Raw genomic sequence first — 22,169 nt, 5'->3', positions numbered from 1 at the left:
TTGAGACATTCCAGAAATAAAAAAAAAGTCATTATTTCCTGACTATTTTTAGACAAGAAAAAAAATTATTACAAGAACAATCCCCTCTTTCTTTAGGGAAATCCCCATCACTTTTCCAATTGAAGAAACATGGATATAATAATTCAAAAGTAAGTCAAAGGTTTGATGTTCTGTGAATGGGAGAATGATGGAAGAGTTAATTATAGCTGCTGTGTCACCCAGTTATAGCTCACAGCACAATCAAAATAAAGCATCTGACAGGGAATTATGTGAAGTCTCGAGCAGCAAAACATAACTCTTTTTCAGCTTTAAAAATATACAGATCTGAAAGCTGCCTGAAAGAAGCCTGAAAGCTGCTCAAGGACAAGTTCCCAGAATATTAAAATGAGAATATGGCTTTGCTTTTCCCTGTGAGTAATTTTGAAAACAACCGTCCGTTGCCAACGCAGAAAATAAGTTATTAAAAATTCTTCTGGCAAAAGGGGGCTCATAAAGCTTTTAGAATGAGTTAGAGAATTTTTAACATGGGAATACAGTAGGATAAAACAACAGCTCTGATAATCTCTTCCTTAGAAATATTCCAAGTATCAATAGATTTTGGGGCAGGCCAAAAATAGTGCAAAAATAGCTTTATAATTTCATTTTGGGCTTCTGCTACCACCATTAAACCTGGGACGACTTCTTCCAGAAGCAGAGCGTGCTCTGGCACAAAGCCTTTTCCCAACACGGGAAAACCTGCTCTTCCACATCCCTGTAAAGTCAGCGGAGCAGAATGCCAGCACGCCGAAGAACTAATCTCCTGAGCTGTCACAACACACGCGCGGCGCCGGGAGGGAGCTGGGAACGGCTCCTCCGACATCCCGGCTCACAGCCCTGGAGCCTCCACAGTGCTCTGCACTTCTCCCAGGAACGTGTGATCACTGGGGAACAATTTGAGTATTTAACCAGGATTTCTGATGCTCTTTTGTCCAGCCCAGATACTTCTAATATCAGTTTCACTCCATGGCATCACAGGATTGAAGAAAAGTGATTCTTTCATTTTACTGTTGTCAAAATCAGATGGAAAAATGGAGCAAAAAGGGAGATTGTTCTTAGTTAAACAAGAGATGGACACAAAATCCTTCTCTTACACATGCACTTTACTACAAGTGTAGTTTACAAGCCCTTTTAAAACACTTATCTGCATTCCCTCATTAACTATGAGTATATACGGATGTGTGTTCTTACTCACACTATTTATGTAACCATTTTTTATCAATCATGATAAAATCTATTCATAAGTTTTGGTATTTATCTATGTATCTATTTTCCATTAATCAAGATTAAATCTACTCGTAATCCAATCCACATTTTATCCACATGGGCTGATTCCCAAAGACTCAACATGTAAGAATGCAGCAATGGGGTCAGGACCCAAATACACCTGGGGTTTCACAGAATCATGTAATATCCTGAACTGGAAGGGACCCACAAGGATGATGGAGTCCCATTCCTGGTCTCAGTATATTGCAGCTCATTTAGCACACAGAATTTTCCTTTGCTCAGTTCTAAGTGCAAAGACGACATTTCAAATCCCACAAACCACTCCTCGTTTCCAGAGAAATATCTCATTTTCAGACAATTATAGTTTGCAGGTAGTGGGGATGAAGTTACGCTGGGTTTACGTGTGATAAATGAACGCACCGAGTGAAGAACACAAAGCCAGCCATCCTTTGTTCCCACAAAAAGGATATAAAAGCCAGACTATAAGCCCGTCGATAGAACGGGAAACCCGCTGCTTCCCGTCAATGGCAGCAGCGCTGAATCAAGGATCTCACAACCTGCCCTCCACCCTCTTGCAATTTTAAAATATGGCACAATTGTCATTTCTGCCCATTGATTTGAGAGTGGTGAGTCAGCTGCAGGCTGGGGACTCCCTGCGAGCAGCAGGCGGGAAACACGGCTGGAAACACGGCGGCCATCGTGGAGGATAAAGCAGCTGCGGGTGCTGAGCTGCCAACGTCGGTTTAAAAAAGAAAAACAGAATGTGTTGTCTAGAGAAGCTGTGGCTGCCCCTGCATCCCTGGAAGTGTCCAAGGCCAGGCTGGACAGGGCTGGGAGCAGCCTGGGATAGTGGCAGGTGTCCCTTCCCATGGCAGGGAGTGGAACGAGATGAGCTTTAAGGTCCCTTCCAACCCAAACCATTCCATGATTCTGACCTCTGATTGCTGGAGCAAGTTAAAAACAAAAAGCCAACTAAAGCCAGTTTAAAACCTTTGCATTTTTCATGCAAATTTCAGCTGTGAAAAAAGTAAAAATCAAGATTTAAAATAAATTTTTTATAGCTGCCTTCAAAAACTGTTTCACCAGACCTGGTGAAGAATCCAGGATTTTTTTATTTTTTTTTAACAGGAAATATGCAGAACGATCACTTTTTCTCTGCCAAAATTAACTTGAAATCAGGAACTCTGCCTGGCTCAGCTCGACTCAACACCCTGTCAGAATAATCTCTGAGTGAAGATTATCTCCTAGAAAGATCTACTGAGGACAGGCTCCATCCCTGCTGACGGCGGGTTATTCTCACGGCTGATGTCAGCAGCAGGTTCCCAAGCCGGGTCAGGAAATCCAGAGTTAACATACAGTCATCTCCAAATGGAAACAACAGGAACCTTTGGTTTTTCTCCTTGTCCCTCCCTCTCCAGATCCGAGTTAAGTCACTCTAGATGATCTCCATGCACAAAACACCAGCAGTGACAGTGCTGTATGATCAGCTCTATCCAGAAGCCACAAATCCTTAGGATACTTTATAGGCTTTGGAAAAAACCTGCTGGTTAGATTTCTTCAGCTGGGGAAAACAGCATCAGAAAATTGCTCCAAGTATCCTGAATGTACTGATGCGCTGTTTGGGAATAAAAAGAATTAAAAAGACCTGATTACTGCCAGCCAACACCAAGAAAAATCTGATGGCAACTGCTTAAAATAAAAACTTTTAAAATGCACTGCATTCCATTCTAGCAATGGATTAAAGGATCTTTGCCTGTGAAACACTCTGACTTCTGGATGGAAAATTATGTATTGGAGCAATATGCACAAGGCTGTAACACGCTGGTATTTCTGACCTATGAATAAATCCTACATGAACCTAAAAAGGTATTTAACCAGAACTTCCCCCATTCTCTACACACACTTAAGTCAAAAACGCACATCAAATCACACGTTCCTTCCCAAGAACAGCAGTAGCTCATTCTCACAAAACTCCTGACACCACCCAGTTCTCCAACAATGCAGGTGGCTGTTCTGCCACACTCAAGGAAGAATCACAGAATCCCAGAAGGGAATTGGAAGGGACCTTAGAGATTATCTCGTTCCAACACCCTGTCATGGGCAGGAATAACCACAATGAAAATCCCGGAAGTCTGGCAGGGTGAGCAACTCCTTGCTGGAGCTGATTCCAGCACTGACCTAAATATCCAAGCAAGTAGCAGGCAGTTGTTCTGTACACATGACGTGTCCCACACCGGGGCATCTGTATGGGAAAGAAAACATTTCACACACCTGCGGAAATAAATAACGAGGGTTTTTTTCCTCGTTCAAAGGAGCTGTTGAACCTGAAATTGAAGATGTCAGAAAACCCAGTCTGACCTCTGAGGTTGGTTTGGATGAAGAGATCAAGAGGTAACGAGCCGTCGCCACATTCTGCCGACTGCAGGCGAGCGCTGAAGGGGCTCAACCCACACAGGCAAACCACAAAGAGCCTGAACCCCGCTCCTCCACGTCAAAACAAGGCTTTCTCCTGGAAATACGGATATAAGAAAAAGGGCAGAGAAAGCCACCTAAACATTCCCTCGGTGTAATTACCCTGTGCCCATCACCCCAGCCTCAGCCCCTCAAGAGCAAAGCTCGCTGGGATGTGATTCCGTGACATTCTTGGCACCCGTTCAAGCCACTGAGAACTTGCCACCCAAGGAACCTTGGTTTGTGCATGTCACACACTTTAAAGTATTTAACAGCACTCAGCTATGATAAAACAATCCACTGAGCAGGGGAAAGGCCAGACTTGCTGCATGGAAACAAAAACAGCCATGAAAAGCACACAACAGATATAACCAGCATTTACTGCTCTGAAGACAGATCATTAAATACTGCAGACTAATGAAACGAGGACATCCTCTTTCCCTTAACTTTTTCTGCTTTACCACACCCAGAGAGAAGACTTCAATGATCTCCTGCTGGAATCCTAAACCCAAAGAAATTAAATTAAATTATGTTTAAAGGCCATGGGAAAGCAACACAACCATGACAACTCAATGTCCTTTCAGTGGCCAACTAACACACACTGTTGCAGGATTTATTTCAGTCTCCAACCAGCAAATTTTTGAAGACACAGCCTCCAGGTATTATTTACCATATATTTATCCCAAGTCAAGTGAGTGGCTTATTAACATTCCATTTGCATTTCTGTGACAGCCACGTATAAATATATATAAATATATTTACGTCAGTTATTTTATCCTGATGTCTGACACCTGATCTTTGATCAAAGTCTGAAATGAATCATGGAGAAGATGGAGATGTTGCTCAGAAGGACAGGCTGCTCTCAGCCCCAGAACCACCTTCCCCTGCAGCCATGTGCCCTCAGAGCTTCCAGACAGCCTTGGGCTCCTTTGAATTCTTCCTTGCAACTAAATAGTCCATTATGATTACTAAAAATATGTACATTTATATTAATCCCTGTCTGGCTGAGAATATTGTGCTCAACCCACAGTCCATGTTGCCATCTCGCTCCCTGACCTACGTCCCCCTGTCCTTGGGCTTGAACTTTGTACAGCGAAGAATTAAAAACATTAACCTGAGGGGGGGAAAAAGTGTTGGTTACAAACACATTGGTCTATTTTTGGAGCAAAGAGCCAACTAAGCACTGACAACAGTTCCCCACTGCTGGGAAGAAGCTGCTCAAGCCCTGTGCTTCCCCCTGCCACTGGCCAGCAGCTCAGCAGTGGATGGGTTTGGCGTTGAATTTAGGAGCAGCTGGAGTTACCTGCCTACCCAGCCACTGCCTTTCTGAAACATGGATGCTCTCTGGGAACAGTGGGATTGCTCATGCTCCAAAAGAAACCCTGGGAAGCCAGAGGAAATGCTTTCTCAGCAAACGGCCACAGTGATGGAGCTCAGCGCTGGGAAAGATAAAAGTCATCGAGGCCTTGAGGGTGAAGTACAAAGCAGCTCTTCGGCTCTGCTTTCCCACAATTAAACTTCCACTGATGCAAAGAGGGAAGAAAGAGGGTGGGTGTGAGAATGGATGAGCAGGATGAGCCTCTATTTAACATTACCTTCACGGAGGGAAGCTCTGGGTCAAGATCCCTCGTGAGAAGTCCTGCCTGCAGCCACCCCAAACTCCCACCTTCAGCAATGCTCCAGCCAAATTATATCAAGTACTGCTAGGACAGGCCCGAGGAAGAGCTGCTGCTCCAAGCACGGATCAGCCTGCAATTACAGCAGCTTTGAGAATGGCAGGACAGAGCTCAGAGCAACTATGTGGTCAATCAGAAAAAAAGGGTTTCAGCCCTTTGGCCAAAAGCAGTGTAATCATGTTAAAGGGAAGAGCTTTTGCCACCTATCTGCTGATGATCTAAATTAGTATTTTGCAACTGACACCTCAGAGCACATGAAATCTTTGAACAAAAGCCGTATTTTAGTACCAGATTCATGGGAGGTTGGTATGTCTTTACATCCACTGCAGATGGAAAAGTAAGGTAAGAAGAGACCAGAGGCTTTGCCCAAGGTCATTCCACAACTCACGGAGGGAACAGGCTGAGGAATTTAATCTCCCTGCTCACAGGTGGCCAAATCTTTTCAGAATACCCAAGAAAGCAACACAGAATAATTTAAGCTGGAGAAGACCTCCAAGATCATAAAGCGCAACATTTAAAGGCAGTTTCCTCAACAACAGCCCTGCTTTCACAAAAGGGCGTATCCAGCATCCTAGGAAAAAACACCAAACTCTACTCCAAGTGCTGCCTATGAGCCAGGAGAGTGAAATGCCATTGAAAATGCAACCACCACTGCATCCAAGTAGGCTACAACACATTTACTCAAGGAGCAAAAAGTAGCCTCTTTTGCCTTAAGAGTCCTGTCAAATGAATTCCTGGCAATACACACTTTTAAATACGATTTTAAAACCATTTGGCATTGACTAAGTGTTGAGCACTGGGCATCTTTCAAAAGAAAAGCCTTTTTCAGACATATGCTAGAACAAAAAAAGCCCTAAAACTGATTTACCTCCAGGTTATTGCAGTTATTTTTTAACATAAAGCTGCCAGAAGATCACAGCAAACAGCCCCATAGAATTAATTCTGTCTTCATGTTTTAGAAAAGCATCACACCTTGCCTTAAAAAAAAACCAAACCAGGCACTATTTACATGCACTGCCTCCTCCCAACCCAAGGCACTGGGTTTTTTTAGCAATACACCAAACACCATTTGTTGAAATTCCTGATTTGGAGCAGTTTCGAAATGGTGCATCCTCTCCTATAAACAGAATTGTTCCTGGGATGGGAGTTGCAATGGAAGGCATGCCAAGATACACAGCTGAGCTACAATGCTGCTTAAGTAAATTTGGGAACATGCAAAGCTTAATATAGAAATTCCCTTTATGGCAGATAACACTGTGGAAGTTCAGTACTTCTAAAAATGGTCACTACTGTCCAAAGAGCAAAATCCAAACAAAAATGGACAGAGCGACCCTAGTTCTCCATCTGAAATAAATCCATTCATCAAGGGTGTTTCTCAAAGAGAATTTCTATTCCATGACATCTTAGAATCATAAAATACTCTTTCGGATCTAAGATTCTAATAGAATCTTCTAGAGCCTTTCAAAGAAACACCAAAGAGATGAAGAGAATAATAATTTTGGAGGCTTTTTTTTTTAAGGCCCCCTTTTCAGACCAACAACAGTGACTGGAGGAAGCACAGGAGTGCTCTGTAAAACCGGAATGGGAGCTGCTGTTGTGGAGTAAAGGACTACCTAAAATGGAAGGCCTGGGAAAAAAAAAAGTAATTTCTGTGATCTCAGGCAGCATAAATTATAGAGAGAAGACATTTGATGAGTTGTATGCTAAGGATTAATTTGCCATTTAAAAATGCAGAGAACAGATGGATCTCTTGGCTAGGACTATATTTGGGAATTACTTCATTTTGCTGCCCACATGCAAATAAAAATACAACTAAAAGTAGAACTTTTTGTGAGCTTTCACATGGGTAGAAAACACTGAAGTCATGAAAATAAAACCAAAAAAGAAAATGTCTGTATGAAATACGCAAATTGCCACAGCACCTACTGTGGATCTTGCAGTAGGTTGGGGGAGATTTTACTTTGTTGAGCAACTGAGTAACGCCAGGCTTAGAAAAGATAAAAAAAATCCCCCAAAACAACCCAACAAAACCTGTATCATATGACAGTGCTTGTCACCTAAGAGTAACTTCTGAAAAGGCATCTTATTGTAATTTAATTCCATGGAATTTTTTAGGATTTAGGGATTACATCTCCACACATGGCCAGAAGTCCAGGGATTCTCCTTCCCAAAAACCTGAGCCAGTTCCTTCGCACTGACCAGGCATTGTAAAGCATGGGTGAAAACTTAATTTGTGAGAAAAATGCAAAAGCAGGGGAAAATACAGAAGGAAATACCTTACAACTCCCTGGACCGAATGCCTGTACAGCTCTGGCCTCCACCCCACGGCAGCAACTGGGAAAGGAGGAGCAGCACGAGGCAATTCTGCTAGCGCAGTGGAGATGATGGGACAGAAGTCTTCCAAGGAATTCCCACAGGCAAAGCCTGTGTGCTTCCCTTATGGGAGCCAGTGCTTTCAAATCCCTAAACCATGGCAGCCACACATACAGGATTAATTAAGCATCTTCCTTTTTTCCACGTGATTTCTCCAGGTTTGAGGGAAATTGCATATTAAAAAGCAAACCCAACATCAACTCCTGAGACAACTGTTAGATACTATCTCTGTTTCTCCTCTAGCAACACAACGAGACTTTCCTCCTTCCCTACACCTTGAAAACAAACAAATAAACTGAAAATTTCACCCAGCAAAGGCCCGACCAGTGCAGGATGTCCTCAGCGTACTCCCAGACTCCGGAACAGGGATAAGCACAGCTCCGTGCGCGTTTACAAAACAAAGAGGAATAGAAAATCTGTACTAACCTGACAGCTTCCTTTCTGTGACTATTCATCCTTCACAATCCAACAGGACACACCAGCCAGTAAACAAACATGGAAGGGAGGGACCAACTTCAAAGCAACTGTGCAAATCTTACATAATTTGAGGGTTTGAGATCTTGCAGCAACCTCTTACCCAACAAGGTGTCAGATGATCCAAGGAGGTCAGACCTGTAGCAGCCACAGTAAGTAGGACACTTTGCATCTCACTCAGCCCAGCCCGGCACCGTTTGTCCACAGGGACCCGGGGCCGGGCATTCTTGGGAATTCACTTTCAGGAGGAGAATAGTGCCTTTCTTTCGCAGGTCATCATGCCAGAGAAGCTCTCTGCTCTCAAATGGATGAAAGATAATAAATACGTGAATGCCCTTAGAGCTGGGATCTACTGGAGATATGGCTTAATTATTTTTAATTTTGAAAAGGTTTGATGAGGTTCTCCTATTTTTGCCCAGGTATAAAAGCAATGATTTCTGGGCACCTGCAGAGAATATCCACAACCATGGAAGAAATGAGGATACAGCCCTGAAAACCACTTCCCTCTCGTAGAAAGGATTCCCCAAAAGGTACTTTTCCTGCCATCCTGGATTTCCAAGTGTCTTCTAGCCAAAACCATCGCTTTGAGCTAAATAAAGCAACTGAGCACTGAAGCCCAGACATTTTTCAAAGAGAAGGAATTAAAAGGCTCCACGTCTCGCTTCTCCAGACAGGAGAGTGCACTCATGGTTGGAAGGACCAGGACACAAAGGAACTGAGGAACTGAGGTCCCCTACCTTTGTTACGGGTCTCTTGCAAGGAAGGATCACAGAGAAGTCTTGTTTCTTAATGCCAAAGCTATTTTTGTTCTTGTATTAGGCACTTAATGAATAATTATGCAAAGACTTTATTCACATGGCATCTACACAGTGCACGTCTCCCCCTTCCTCCTTCTGGAAACTCAGCTTCCCTTCAAGATTTTAAAAAATTTGGACCTCGTCCCGGCAACATATAAATTTTTCCTTCTCTACACAACACATCGAAACCCTCACCTCTCTCCCGAGCCTGTGATTTTCCACTCAGAGCCGTGCTGCCTTCTCCTGTCCAAGCGGCATTACAAGCTGACTGCAAGGATCTGGAGTGGGATCCCTAATCTCCTGCTAAGAAGCTTTTGCACTTAAACCCTTGATGCCATCATTAGTGGTTTCGGCACTCGCGACGTCGTGGCTGGACTACGCTCGATGCCGGGATGATAAGAGCAAAGCTAAGCGCATCAGGTACACGGTTAATTCAATAGGCAAAGATCAGGGGATGATACTATTTTTTATTTTTTCCCCAATAAGGCTTATTTACTATTAATTCCCATCCCTGTGACCTTATTTAAGTACAGCGTGTTCCACCTGTAGTTGTTTGTAAGGTTAATGCCCAAGGCAGAGCAATATGCCTCAAGGAGAGCTGCTCTCCCAGTCCTTAGGTTTTATGGGGAAGGTTCTCCTGCATCCATGCCTCTGGCAGAACCAGAGACATCTTCCTTGGGAAAAAAACCCACAACAAATCACTGCATTTGCAAGTCCGAAGGGATGCTCTGTCTAGGCTTTAATGGGAACACGTATGACTGAGCCCAGGCGGTGGCTGGATTTTTCCTTTGATCACTGTAATGACTGGTATTTTTTCAGGAAGCGTTCAATACAGCCTTCCTCTTTTGCTATTCATCCCTCCACGTGAATATTCATTAGAAATTATTAAACAGCCCTTTATTCCAAAGGTCTGTACGATGGGGATCCTCTCCCCCACCTCTGGTGCCTGCGGTGTCTGTGTCTCCATCTCAGCTGTCTGACTCCACCATCACTGCAGATAAGCACTTCCAGACTACAATTCCTCTAATCTATTTTAGCCATGATTCACATCCGAGTTGTGTGTGTCTCCCAAAGAAAGGGGAGTCTGGATCACTCGTGAAGAGGGAGACAGCCACCACAGCCCATGGCACCACACGTTTCCCCATTTTCCTTGGTTTTCTCGGGGTTGGTTTCCCCTTGCTCTCCCCGTGTACAGCAGGAAGAGAACACGAGGCACATTTCTTCCTGCCTCCAGGATCCCTCAGACTAAGCCCAGCTTCTGAACAGTAACACGGGCAGTTTCAACTTCCCTGACCTCAGCTAATTCTTTCCTTCCCTCAGCCTACTCAAGATGATTAAGCAAAATACTTGGAAGGAAATCAAAGCCTTAAAAACGCAATTAGAAGTGACCATTTTGTTAATACGCACACGCACAACCCCAAAGTCAAACCCAATCCAACAGCACCTGACCTTCGGGAAAACAGCAATTTTTAGCAGCTCCCACGGACTTAAGGAACAGCCCAAAGTCTCCCACAACGCTGGTGGGAGCAGTGCCTCCCACACAGCTCAGGTTTTTCCCAAAAAAAAAAAAAATGGAGGTTAAGAAGACATGAAATCACCAATTCTCACACCAGACACCAGCTCCCACAGACCTGCAGCTGTCCAGGGGTGACTTAAAAATATAACTTTTAACACGCATCCCCCACACCTAGATAATCCTCCCCCAGCTGAGGAAAAGGCAAGTTCAAAGGAGGGATTCAGCTGCCACAAATCCTCATATTCTCTAGCAAAGATTCTGATCTCTCTGCAAGAAACCTTTAAAGCATTAAAATAATAATAATCTGTTTAACAACAAAAAAGTCGTTTGAAATTATCAAAATAGTTATTATGGTAAAAAAAGAGAGGTATTTTTCTAGGGCAATTTCCCTAAATGATACGTTTTTAAGACTGCTTTCCTGAAATTAACTTGAAAAAAGATTCTTTTTCCTCTGCCTGTGAAGAATCAAATGCACTTTGAGAAAGCAGCAGTTGAGCTTCTGGGCCCTGACACAGAAACAAAGCCTGACAGCCCAGATTTAGATAAACACCTACTTCTGCACATTTAGGAAGAGGCTTAATTGCTTTGTCATTTAGAGCCAGCAATTACCAACTATTACTGGCAGTGAGGCAGGAGTGGGGGTATTAATTGCAGCCAAATGTCCACTCTTTTTTGGGCAGCTCATGCCAAAAAAATTGTGTACAAAAAAAAAAAAAAGTTGACCCTCCCCCTGAGTTATAACGTTTTAAAGAATTTTATTGTCTATTTATATATAAGTTGTGGGGGTGGATTCTCCCAGAGAGGCCAACAACGACAGATATCTATTTTATTTTGAAATTGTGTCTAATCACGGCACTGGTGGTATTAGGATATTGAAGCAGGCTCGAAAATCGCCCTTCTGGAGGGATTTTTAGGGCTGATTCCTCCAGTGAGGAAACCAGCGCTTAACTTCCAGAGCGAGCAGAGCGTTTAAGATTTAAAGAAAATAAATAAACGCCCTAAAATTGGAAGGTTGAGAGGGAGAGAGAGGGCGGCTTTCCGCCCTCAGCGCCGCTCTGACACAGCGCTGCTGCTTCATCTCCCGGCGCGGTGTGAGGGGAAAACCTTCACGTAGGAGCGAGAGCTGCTCCAGTACTAAGGTGGGGGAGGGATTCTATTATTTTTTTATTATTTAAAGGGCTTTTTTTGTGGCAATCGCGGTGTTTTTCCGCGGGGCTCGGGCGGCCCCGCCCCGGGGGCGGCGCGGCAGCCCCGGCCGGCTCCCGCCGGCTCAGACCGGTTCTCAGCGCAAACAGCCGCCCCCCGCCCGCCGGGGCACCGCGGCGGAGAAACACCCGCTTTGCCTCCAAAAACACCCGCTTTCCCCCCACAAAACACCCGCCTTTCCCTCAGAAACACCCACTTTCCCCTCATCGTCCCCCCCTCCCGAAACAGCAGGGTGAGGCGGCCGCGCCGCCATTACAGCGGCGGGCGCGTTCCGCCGGCTGTGAGGCGAGAGAAAGCGGTGGGGCTTCAGAGCGAGATAAAAATCTTATTATGCAACGCACATTTTTCATAGATTATTGCCGAGTCCAGAGCTGAGGTAATGCGGGCTGTCAGCAGCCGGGGCGGGAGGCTGAGGGACGAGGCTGCGGCCGCTCCTCCCAAGGGCACCGAGGCACCATTTCCTCACCATCGTGAGGAGAACTCTGATAGATCATTTCTTTTCCACAGAAGGATCTATTTATGTGGTTACACATGCACAGGTACGTCTTTTTCGGCATATCGCGAATAGAAAGGTTTGCTTTCTCTGTTATAATCTCTCCAAAGCCATATGAAAACGTTCTGCCTCTGCTCAATCTCAAGAAACTCGATCCAGTCCCAAGGGTAAAAAAGCCACGTTTAAAGGATGGTCTCGGTTATATTTAGCTGAGCAGCAGCACAGGCTGACACGAGCAGAAACACAAGGAAGAACAAAGTGAAAATGCTCGACAGTTGGTAACAAAAACCTGCGAGTACCTGAGGTGGATTTTTTTTTTTAATTTTCCTTTCCCTAATTCATATTTTATTGCGCAGAGAGAAGATCAAAGCAGCACATGGGTTTATGTGAACAAAAGGTAAAGATGAGGTGTTTTCACCTAGCTGATAGGATTTACTGTTGCCTTTGTGTAATGGAAAAGACTTCCTACTCTAAGAAATTCTTTAATTTTCTTTTATAAATCTTAACCTAATTCTTTTCCCATACAAACAGGAGCCTGCTCAACCCTGTCGTTCTACCAGAAGAGATGAAAAATTTTCAACTCACCTCTACAGTACCAAATGTATGTGGAATTATTTAACCTCGACAAAAGCCATCTTACAGGTGCTTCAACAAAGACTAAACAGCTACATTTAACCTAATTTTTCCTGATTTTTCATCGGTCCTCAGCACAGCCACTGCCAAACCCACTCAAAATCCCAAATCCCAGCTAAATCAGTGATTCATCACTTCTGGCAGCAAGCGAAGCGGGAAGGAGGAGATGAAGACAATGGCAGAGAAAGGTTTGCATTATATAATGAAACTAAAACTCACTTTTTTCTACTTTCACTTCAGTTGTTGAAACAGGGTAAGAAAGTCCCTGACTAAATAAAATACACAGGAGGTTTCAGGGAGCCTGTTTTTCCCATGATTAAAATTCTCTTGGCAGTATTTTTCATCAGTTTATTTCAATATTAAGACACACATGTATTCCATTCCAACGGTAGTTCCTTGCTCCAGAAAGAATTTCATCACAGAGAAATCTAAAATTAAAACCAATCTCAAATTACCTTATGCCTTGCCCACTTATCATGAGAACTTTAAATACAGCTATCAGAACTACTAAAAAAAAATTCAATTTTCAAATATCTATAGGTGCAACTTCTTTCCATTGCTTGATTTCAGCAAGACTGAAATGACTGTGCTCACCTAGATCTTGGTGAAAATAAAACCAGTGTTGTATCTAAGCTGAAAACACTCTTTTAATTTCACAATAGCTATTTCATATTGCAAGCTATAGGGACATATTCATCTAATTATTCATCCAACTCCAGCATCCTGGAGATGAAACAACCAAATAAACACTCTTAAAAATACTACGCATGCTAGGACATTATTCATTCAACTAGTAAATCCTCCAGCATCTTCCACATCAGACAACTGAATAAACACTCTTAAAAAATAAATTAAAAGCCAAAGGAAATCTCAGGTCGCTTATCTGTAAATTGAACACAGGGTGTTGACGCTTTCACAGCCTGGACATAACCTACAGGAAATCAAACACTTCTGGCTGGGTTTTTGTAAATGAATTTAAACCCCATCCCAATAAGGATTTTAGGAGCATTTCTAAATGCCCCACTGTCAGTGCCGGGTGCTTCGGCACACTGCTGCAGTGAAGCTTTAAAAATAATCACTAACGCATGGAGCAGCAAGAGACATGTCAGGCCATTTGACGTTACAAAACTGAATGAAAAAGCCCAGAAATTATTTTTGGCACAGTAGAGCACCTCAACAAGCAGCCTAGAAAAGAGCTTTTTCTACACCAAGAGAAAAAAAAAGAAAAAGGCGGGGGGATTTTTTTTTTTCCAGGAGGTTGGCCAGAGCACAAACAAAATCTGATTTGCTTCCTATGGGATCACCCAACTTCCATCCATATCCAGCTTCTTCCATGACACAGTACAGAAAATATGTTTGCTAATGTATCATTTGTGGTGTGTGTCTGAATCACCAAAACGGAGAAATTGAGGCTTCTGGTGGTGGAAAATTGTCATTTTTAAGGGCTTTTTTATTCTTTCAAGGTGATAAAATTCTTTTTCCACAATATGGGTGGGGAATGAGCAATCTCACATCAAGAAGACTTCAAAACAAAAATTCCTCTTCAAATCCATGCAGAAACCATCTACATTCACCAGCTTCCTCACCTCAGCCCGGCAAGCAACTTCTGAGAGGCCACAAAATACCCCAAATAAAGCCCTGCTTCAGAGAATATTGGTTATTTTTAACGAGTTGTTTTTGGTTTTAGTTTCTAAATTACTCCCTTGCAGCTCCATTACCTGCAAAGGTCTCCAAATAGAAATTTAAAGCAAAGCTTAGTTGAGATCCAACACAACAAACTCTGAACCTTTACAAAATAAAGGCTTTTTTGGGTTTTTTTTTATTTTTATTCCATCTGCAGATCACCTTCATGTTATTGTCCATGAAAATCAGCTCCAGTTAATCAGTGTTATTTACCTCATACGCCTCTTGAAAACCACAAGAAAGGAAACCCAAACTTCTCCTTCACCACCTTTCTGCTGCTTTTTCACAGCTCCTGAAGGACAGTGCCAGGCACAAAAATTCCCACACGTGTTGAACACCCACCGCAGTCTCCAGGGTAGGGAACACAACTTTGCAAGCTGAGACCAACAGGACAAGACTTGAGTGACCAAGTTCTTAAATTTTAGAAGAATTCAGTATCATAATGACCTTAATAACACCACGGCATCACAAAATTGGCTATTTCCACTTATAAAAAACCCGTAAGAGAATCTCCATCTTGCTAAAATCCTTGAGACTACCACGGAAATTGCAGGAAATAATTATTCTCCAGACAAATGAAACTGGATATATTACACAGCAAGTGGGAGCACCGAACCACGGAAAAGGGGGTGAGGCAGCTTTCGCTCACCACAGGGTATGAGGGGCTTAATATTTACATGGCTAAATTCAAAGTGTGTTGAAAATTAAACACTTGTGCTTTGAAAGACTTCAAGGCCAGGTGGGCTTTTGCTTCAACTAAGGACATGTTTATTAATAAATGTTTAAATGTTTATCAATATCTAACTGATTGCTGAGAAACATGTAAAACTCCTTTCTGATCCTTCAAAATTAAATATACAATCCACCAAATTCCATTACTTGCTCGACTGAATTTGATTTTATTGTATTAATAAAAAAAATGTTTTATTTCCTCCCAGAGTATCGTCTACTTTTCCATTACTACAACTAGAAATTGCCAAGAAAATGAAATGCTCAAGCACAGCAGACACTGCTTTTCTTCTCATTAAATCTTAAAACTTAGTTCCAGTGGGATCGTATTTAGTCCTCTCAATTTCAGAACAGGATTTCATCCCGCCTTGACATCCCAACAATGACATTTTATAAATATTACGAGTTTCTTGGACGCCCTTCTCATTCCGCAAGGAGCAAAAAAGCACCAGTAGAGATTTTTTTTTCTTCTTACTCTGCGCGAGATTTTTTTATTAAACCTTAAATGTAACCAGCCCTCCTTTCAATCCATCTTCTCAAGGATTTTTCTGAGACCACTGAAAGTCTCACTGATTTTTCTGAGCTGTAATAAGTGTGAAAAATCTTTGACAAAGGGTTGTCCTTATTCAAGCATTAAGTCCTCATAGAGAGAGGTGTTGGAAATAAACAGGTGCTTAAAGCAGCCTAAAAGATGTCTTAAATCTTCACCTACTCTCCAGCCAAGACAGGACCTGGATTTCTAAATCCAGGAGGAGAAAACAATAATTAAGAGAAGTAAATAAATCCTCACATGATTCTTTAGACATGAGGGGGTGGGGCAATCAGAAGAGGAGAAACTGATTTCCTCATCTTCCCTCCTGTACACTCTCCATGGGCGTCAGCCCATCTCGCCCTTCCAGAAGGTTCAACATTCAAGGTAAGATTTTGTGAGAAATCTTGATCATAAAACTTGATCAGACAGTTCTGCCAGTGAGAAAATTCCATGCACAATGATAATCACAGAATCCTAGAATGGGTTGGGTTGGAAGGACCTTTAAGTCCATCTCATTCCACCCCTGCCACGGGCAGGGACACCTTCCACTGTCCCAGCTTGCTCCAAGCCCTGTCCAGCCTGGCCTTGGACACTTCCAGGGATCCAGAGGCAGCCACAGCTTCTCTGGGAACCTGTGCCAGGGCCTCCCCAGCCTCACAGGGAACAATTCCTTCCCAATCTCCCACCTAACCCTGCCCTCTGGCAGTGGGAAGCCATTCCCCTTTGTCCTCGCACTCGTGGCCCTTTGAAATCAAACACTCTACTGATACACTTATTTGTTTAATGAATATTTGCAGTTTCAGAAAAGACCTGGTATGCAAAGGAAAAGCTGCCAACTCTGCAAACCCTCCTGAAGAGCAGAGCTCTTCGCCAAAGAGCATAAAACATTTATGGGTGCAACTGTAGCTCCATTGTTTCCACTCTTAGGGTGAATTTACTCTTAAAAGACTAAATATCAGAAAGGCACTTCAACATGAATTTTAAAATTCTTAAATCAGTGATTATCTCTAACACCTTCTTTTCTCCCCTGTAGGTACTTTGCAAAGCCATGCAAATACAGACCTATTGCAGAACCAAGGGCATGGAAAACACATCCCTAGGAATAGCAAACTTGGATTACTTTCTTTTAATTCTTCCAAGTCTACAATTTTTGCTGTGAGGCAGCAGGGGGAAATGGGAAGGTGACAAATCAACCTTGTGAACGCCAGTGGTGACAGGGAATGAGAGGAAACAGAACAGTACCACTCATCATTTCCCAAAGTATGTTGAAGTGTGGCCTGTAAAAAGTAGCTGACCTTAAAATTTGCTATTTCTCTCACTGAAGCAAAGAAAAGTGACCCCATTCTCCAGGCAGACAGGCAGCAAGGCCTTGTGTCCATACATCCCTGCTTTGCCCAGCCACCACCTTATGGATGCTGCATGGATCCACCATGGAAAGAACGCACAATGGCAACAGCGTTCCCCTTGGAACCCTTTGCGCTAACTGAGCCTTTTTACATTTCACTCCAATTTACTTCTACGTCAATGGCCAAAGCTTTGCCACGCAACAACTCCTCAGGCTCACGCCTCAGGAAACTACCCGCACAGCCCATGGCACAGGGACCTACCTGTCGCTGCTGGTACTGCTGCTGCTGCTGAGGGAGTCGCTGCTGGAAGATCTGCTCCGGGAGCCGCTGCCGCTGGGCGAGCGGGCGGGCCGGGCAGCCTGGCTGGCCAGGCGCTGCGGGGATTGCGTCCTGGACTGCGACGAGTGCGGCGACCGGCTCCGGCTGTGCTGGTAGTTCCGCTCCGGCCTTCTGCCTCGTACCTCCCGTGTAATGTCATCCCTGTAGATATCCCTGTGTACCACACTGGGCAATGTAAACTGCTCCCGGGCCCTAGGTTCGTATCGGGGGTCGTGAGCGTCAAAACGGTTTGGACTTCGGCTCCGAGAAGTGTAATAGAGCCCGTGTTGTAAGGTCCGCTCCCGAGGGTCTCTATAGTAATCCTGATCGTAATGTCTCGTCCGATCAAATCCGCCCGTCCCCCGCTCATGGTGTCCATAGGCACTATGTTCATAAGCACGCTCCCTGTTATCTGAAGCCCTGCATTTGGGAAGGGGGAAAAATTTTGCATCAGAAAGGGGCAGGCACAACTAAAAGCAAATCATGCAAACATTCACGGCAGCACTTGACTTATTGTTGCGACTGCTTCTCCACTACCCAGCAATAACCTATCAAGCAAACACTGACAAACTTCAAAACATTTTACTTGACTCCAAAGTTATATTTGTATACGATCAAGCTGAGCAATCATTTTGGTTTAATCACAGTATGGGGCTTTCATGACCAGCAACTTGCCTGCACAGGAAAAGAATTCTGCTTTCCAGTGCAGAATCCTCATTTCAGTTGCATTTGCATTTTGCTCTTTTTCTTTTAAATTCAGTATACAAGAAGAACTTCAGTAAACAAGAAAAAATGTTTGTGGACATCACACACTTCTTTTTCTCTCCATTTTTGCTTAAGAGCTTCAAAATTTTTTTTCCAAAACTTGGTAATGACTAGAGCTCTTGTAATTATCCTTCTGCAAAAATGGCATCACAGATTGGGCTGTAGCCATGAAAGCCTCCATGCAAAGCATGACCCAGAAGTAAAAAGCTGCTTTCAAAAGGGGTGGCATAACCCGTAGAGAATTCCCAGAAAATCAGGGGGTTTCTTGTTGCTGTTCTAAAATATTTCACCCTCTTAGAGGGAATTTTTACTCTGACCAGATTGCTACACTCATTTCTTGTAAAAGCTAAAGAATCATCTCCGTTACTAATGCTGGAACTGCAAGGATACAGGTCCCCAGAAGATACTAAGACCCTACACAAGGACTGGGAGTCCAGTTTTTAGGAGGTGTTTTTGTTGTGACTGCTGCTGTTGCTGCAATCGTGGAATTTCTATCTGCACAAGCTTTTCCAGCAGCTACGGTATCTGCTGCTTTCCAGCAGCTACAGTCCAGTTTGTTTCAATATTTCACACATTTTAAATTGAGAAAAGCTCATTGATGTTCTGAGTTAGCGTATCTCTCAAATAGAGATAGTAAAAAGAGATAGTAAAACTGACAGATAAAGGAACACTACAAATAGTTGAGTATTCTAATTTAGACAAATACCAGGATGGTATGTCTTAGTTACATCCACAGAATGGAAGATCCAGAATGGTTATGTTGAACATTCAAAAAATATTTCTAAAATTCTAAATATGTCAGGGTAGCCAAAATTAATTTAAAAATTAATTATCCGTCTTATGAAGGACATTTCAACCTTTTTTTTTCAGCCTTCTCTCTTGGATTCTTCCTTCAGAATCTGTTATGAGTCACTTCAATCCCCTGAATCCTGATAACCCAATTCTGCCTTGTGCCTCCTCCTCCTCCTCTCCTGCATCACAGCCCTAGTTCGAATGGCAGAAGTATTTCAGGGATCTTTTATAAACTGAAAATGGGATTTGAATATTTTTTCGATTAGCATCTCAGGAAGTTCCTTCCATTCCTTCTCCAATGAATCACTAGATCTTTAATCCTCTCAATATATTCAGTGTTGTTAAATTGTAATTCATATCAAACTTTCTATAGAGCTCCCTCACATCTTGCCTGCATTTTTTCCTCTCAAATTATATATAAGAAATTACTTAACCAGTGCAAGAGAATGTCATTAACTTCTATATCTGCTTGAAATTCATTGTTGCCTTTCTATTTCCATTACCTCTTGCTCGCAACAATGGAATATTGAAAGCTATTTCAGGATCTGCCACCGAAATGTGTCTCTATTTTGGTTCTTTTTTCCCCCTTTTGAAGGACCAAGATCAACAATTTCATAAACTATTGCATTTAGCATCCTACAAAGTGTTAATCAGTGACAGCTGATTTAATGAGGTCAGAGAAAAAGCAGTATTTTCTAGCGGGTTACTGCTACAGAGCTGACAGAAAGAACAAATCCTTATCCGTGAGAAGGACACAGAAGACAGACAGAGGAAGCAGAGCTGAACAGCTACTGGCTACAGTGCTTTCTTCATTTATCTATTAGTACTAAGCTACTGGAGTTAGTGGAAAGAGAGGGTTTGACTTGGGTTAGGAGAGGGGCTAATATACACAGGGCAGGACATACCAACCTTTTCCAAGTGTGGAAACACGACCTATATTCCCAATTAAATCTAGGGAGAGAATTGTGAACATAACTTCCCCAATTTTGGCCCCTCTTACAGGGGTAATCCACCTTCTTAATGGGCAAGGGTGTCAAATGATATTTTAGATGAACCAACAAGAAAAAAAAAAATCTTAGTGACAAGACACAAAAAAAAAATTCCACTGGACGGAAGTAGTCCCAGACTGAAACTGTAACTCTGAAACCCCCAGACTTCTTTCTTGAGACAGAAGGCACTTAAATAGATCCATAATTTTAATTTCCAGCCCTAAGTCTGAATCAAGCAGCTGGTAGAAGATCCCCCGAGGCCCGAGGGCCCTGACGCTGCTGCCAGCAGGCATCCTCTGGCCGCCTTGGTAACCATCCAGCCCAGTCACTCCTCACTGGTGTATCCACAAACGGGTATTAGCACCACGTCCTTAAAGCTAAAGTATGTTTAATGTGGAGCAGCAGAGAGCTTTTTAAGAGACTAGATAGTAATCCACTCCCCATGGCTACTGGCGTCTTGGCTGTATACCATCCAATAAATTCAAGGCAGTAGTTCTTATCCCAGCTTTAAAAAAAAATAAACTATAATTTCCAAAATTTAGTAATGTCCGTCATCTCTTTTTGCCAATACCATCAGAAAGAATAATCCCAATAACTTGGAAATGATGTAGATCCAAAATGGAACCATCACAAGCTGCCTTCGGTCTTCTCCATCCAAGCGTTATTTCCATGGCTAAGTGTTGTCGGTAGAATCCAAGGGGCTGCATCATTAAAGTCTACTATGAATTTTGTGGTGACAATCCAATTAACATACCCGCTGCGTATAGTGAGAACTGAGAGCTAGGCATCAAGCTTTCACCGAATTCTAGGTTCTAGTATTCCGAAGATACTCCACAGAGAACTTCACCACATGTTGTAGAGTAAGATAGCTCCATCTGGCAGCAGGGATACATCCAGCAAGGCCTTAATATTATCCAAGAAATGGGATCGTTACTTCTAGAAAAGAGTAACTCCAATATCGATGCTGGCCAAAGGAAATCTTCCATCTTAAAACCACCTTATTTCAAGTGTAGGTAGATATCCAACCAGCTGCAGGACACATCCTCTATGGATCCACAAGGTACCAGCCACTGGGATAGAAATCACTTCCGTTTCCAACCCAAAATAGGAAACATAGATAATTCCCAAAATTTTAAATCCATCTGGGGGCCCTAGATACGAGTTTGTGTTTCTCACCATATCAAATACAAAATACCTGCCTAGAGAAACCTTGGAACTTACCCATCAAGTCTCCGCTCATAACGTCCTTCCCGTGCATGAAGTGATGGTGGGGGGCCGTAAGTGGGCCCCCCACCACCTCCTCTGAACCCAGAAACCTCTCTACTACGAGATGCTATGGAAACTGTATCATCCAATCCCCGCGCAGCACTGGGAATGGTTCCTGGCTCATTATAATCCGTCCGTAGGTCTCTATCTCCCATTTTGTTGACAGAGTTGTGTGCCTTCTGCGCACTTTTGATGTCCACAAAATCCACAAATGCTGCCACTCCACCTTCTGACCCCCTCTTAGGGAGGATTTTGACACTTTCGACACGTCCATATCTGGAAGAGAAGCAAAGCAGAGCACACAGGTTAGTGATGCTAGGAAAAGACCACGTTTAGTAACATTGCCTCCCGCAAAATCAACATCCAACCCTTCACCCTTCCCATGTGCCAGGAAAATCAATCGCTGGGAGACACCAAGAGGCAAGGAAAAAGCCATTTGGAGAGAGGAAAAGGCCATTTAAACTTTCCATGGTTACATTTAAACTCCTCTCTCACAGTGTGGAGAGCCTACCATGGGATCACCCTTTTTATAGCAACAGAGCAGCAGCAGCTGAAGAAACAGAAAGGTGTTCGCAACCAGAACACCATTAGTCTGACACAATTAAAGAGGCACAATTAAAACAAAACCATGTCACAAGGAAAAATACAGGCAGCCAACAATTTTCTTAGGAGACAAATGACCTTGACACAGCAATTCCACTACTCCGATCTGTATTTAACCCAGAGGCCCCACTGTGATCTTCACTCCTGATTTCAAACCCGCTTACTTCCAAAACCTCGCAGGACATGCGGTCGGCACAGACCCCCCCCAGAGCCAGGTGGGTTCAGCTTCCCACCCCCACTCCGGACCCAGCCGCCCAACAGGAG

General features: G+C 43.3%; 1 protein-coding gene and 1 long non-coding RNA gene across 6 annotated transcripts in view; one reads left to right on the top strand and one right to left on the bottom strand.

The window, feature by feature from the left end:
• Window positions 1-22,169, bottom strand: part of SPEN (spen family transcriptional repressor) — a 66,769-nt gene that overhangs the window by 26,673 nt on the left and 17,927 nt on the right. For all 3 annotated transcript variants that reach the window (XM_085079888.1, XM_085079889.1, XM_085079887.1), the window contains exons 2-3: window positions 21,258-21,578; window positions 17,434-17,910 (exon numbers count right to left, since the gene is read on the bottom strand). In XM_085079888.1, the coding sequence (XP_084936014.1) occupies window positions 17,434-17,910; window positions 21,258-21,578 (798 nt within the window). The remainder of the gene's footprint in view (window positions 1-17,433; window positions 17,911-21,257; window positions 21,579-22,169) is intronic.
• LOC146428381 (uncharacterized) lies at window positions 11,763-15,665 on the top strand. Of its 3 annotated transcripts, XR_014856121.1 has the most exons (5): window positions 11,763-12,132; window positions 12,264-12,295; window positions 12,606-12,646; window positions 12,781-13,070; window positions 14,855-15,665. It is a non-coding gene; the product is annotated as an uncharacterized LOC146428381 (long non-coding RNA). The 3 variants fall into 3 exon arrangements; XR_014856120.1 differs by having other exon boundaries at window positions 11,766-12,295; XR_014856119.1 differs by lacking the exon at window positions 12,606-12,646 and having other exon boundaries at window positions 11,771-12,295; window positions 14,855-15,664.

Source organism: Lichenostomus cassidix, chromosome 21 (assembly GCF_008360975.1).
Source record: "Lichenostomus cassidix isolate B80296 chromosome 21, HeHo_3.0, whole genome shotgun sequence".
Lineage (NCBI taxonomy): Eukaryota > Metazoa > Chordata > Aves > Passeriformes > Meliphagidae > Lichenostomus > Lichenostomus cassidix.
Note: the sequence above shows the minus strand (reverse complement) of the source record. Positions and strands in the feature narration are given on the sequence as shown.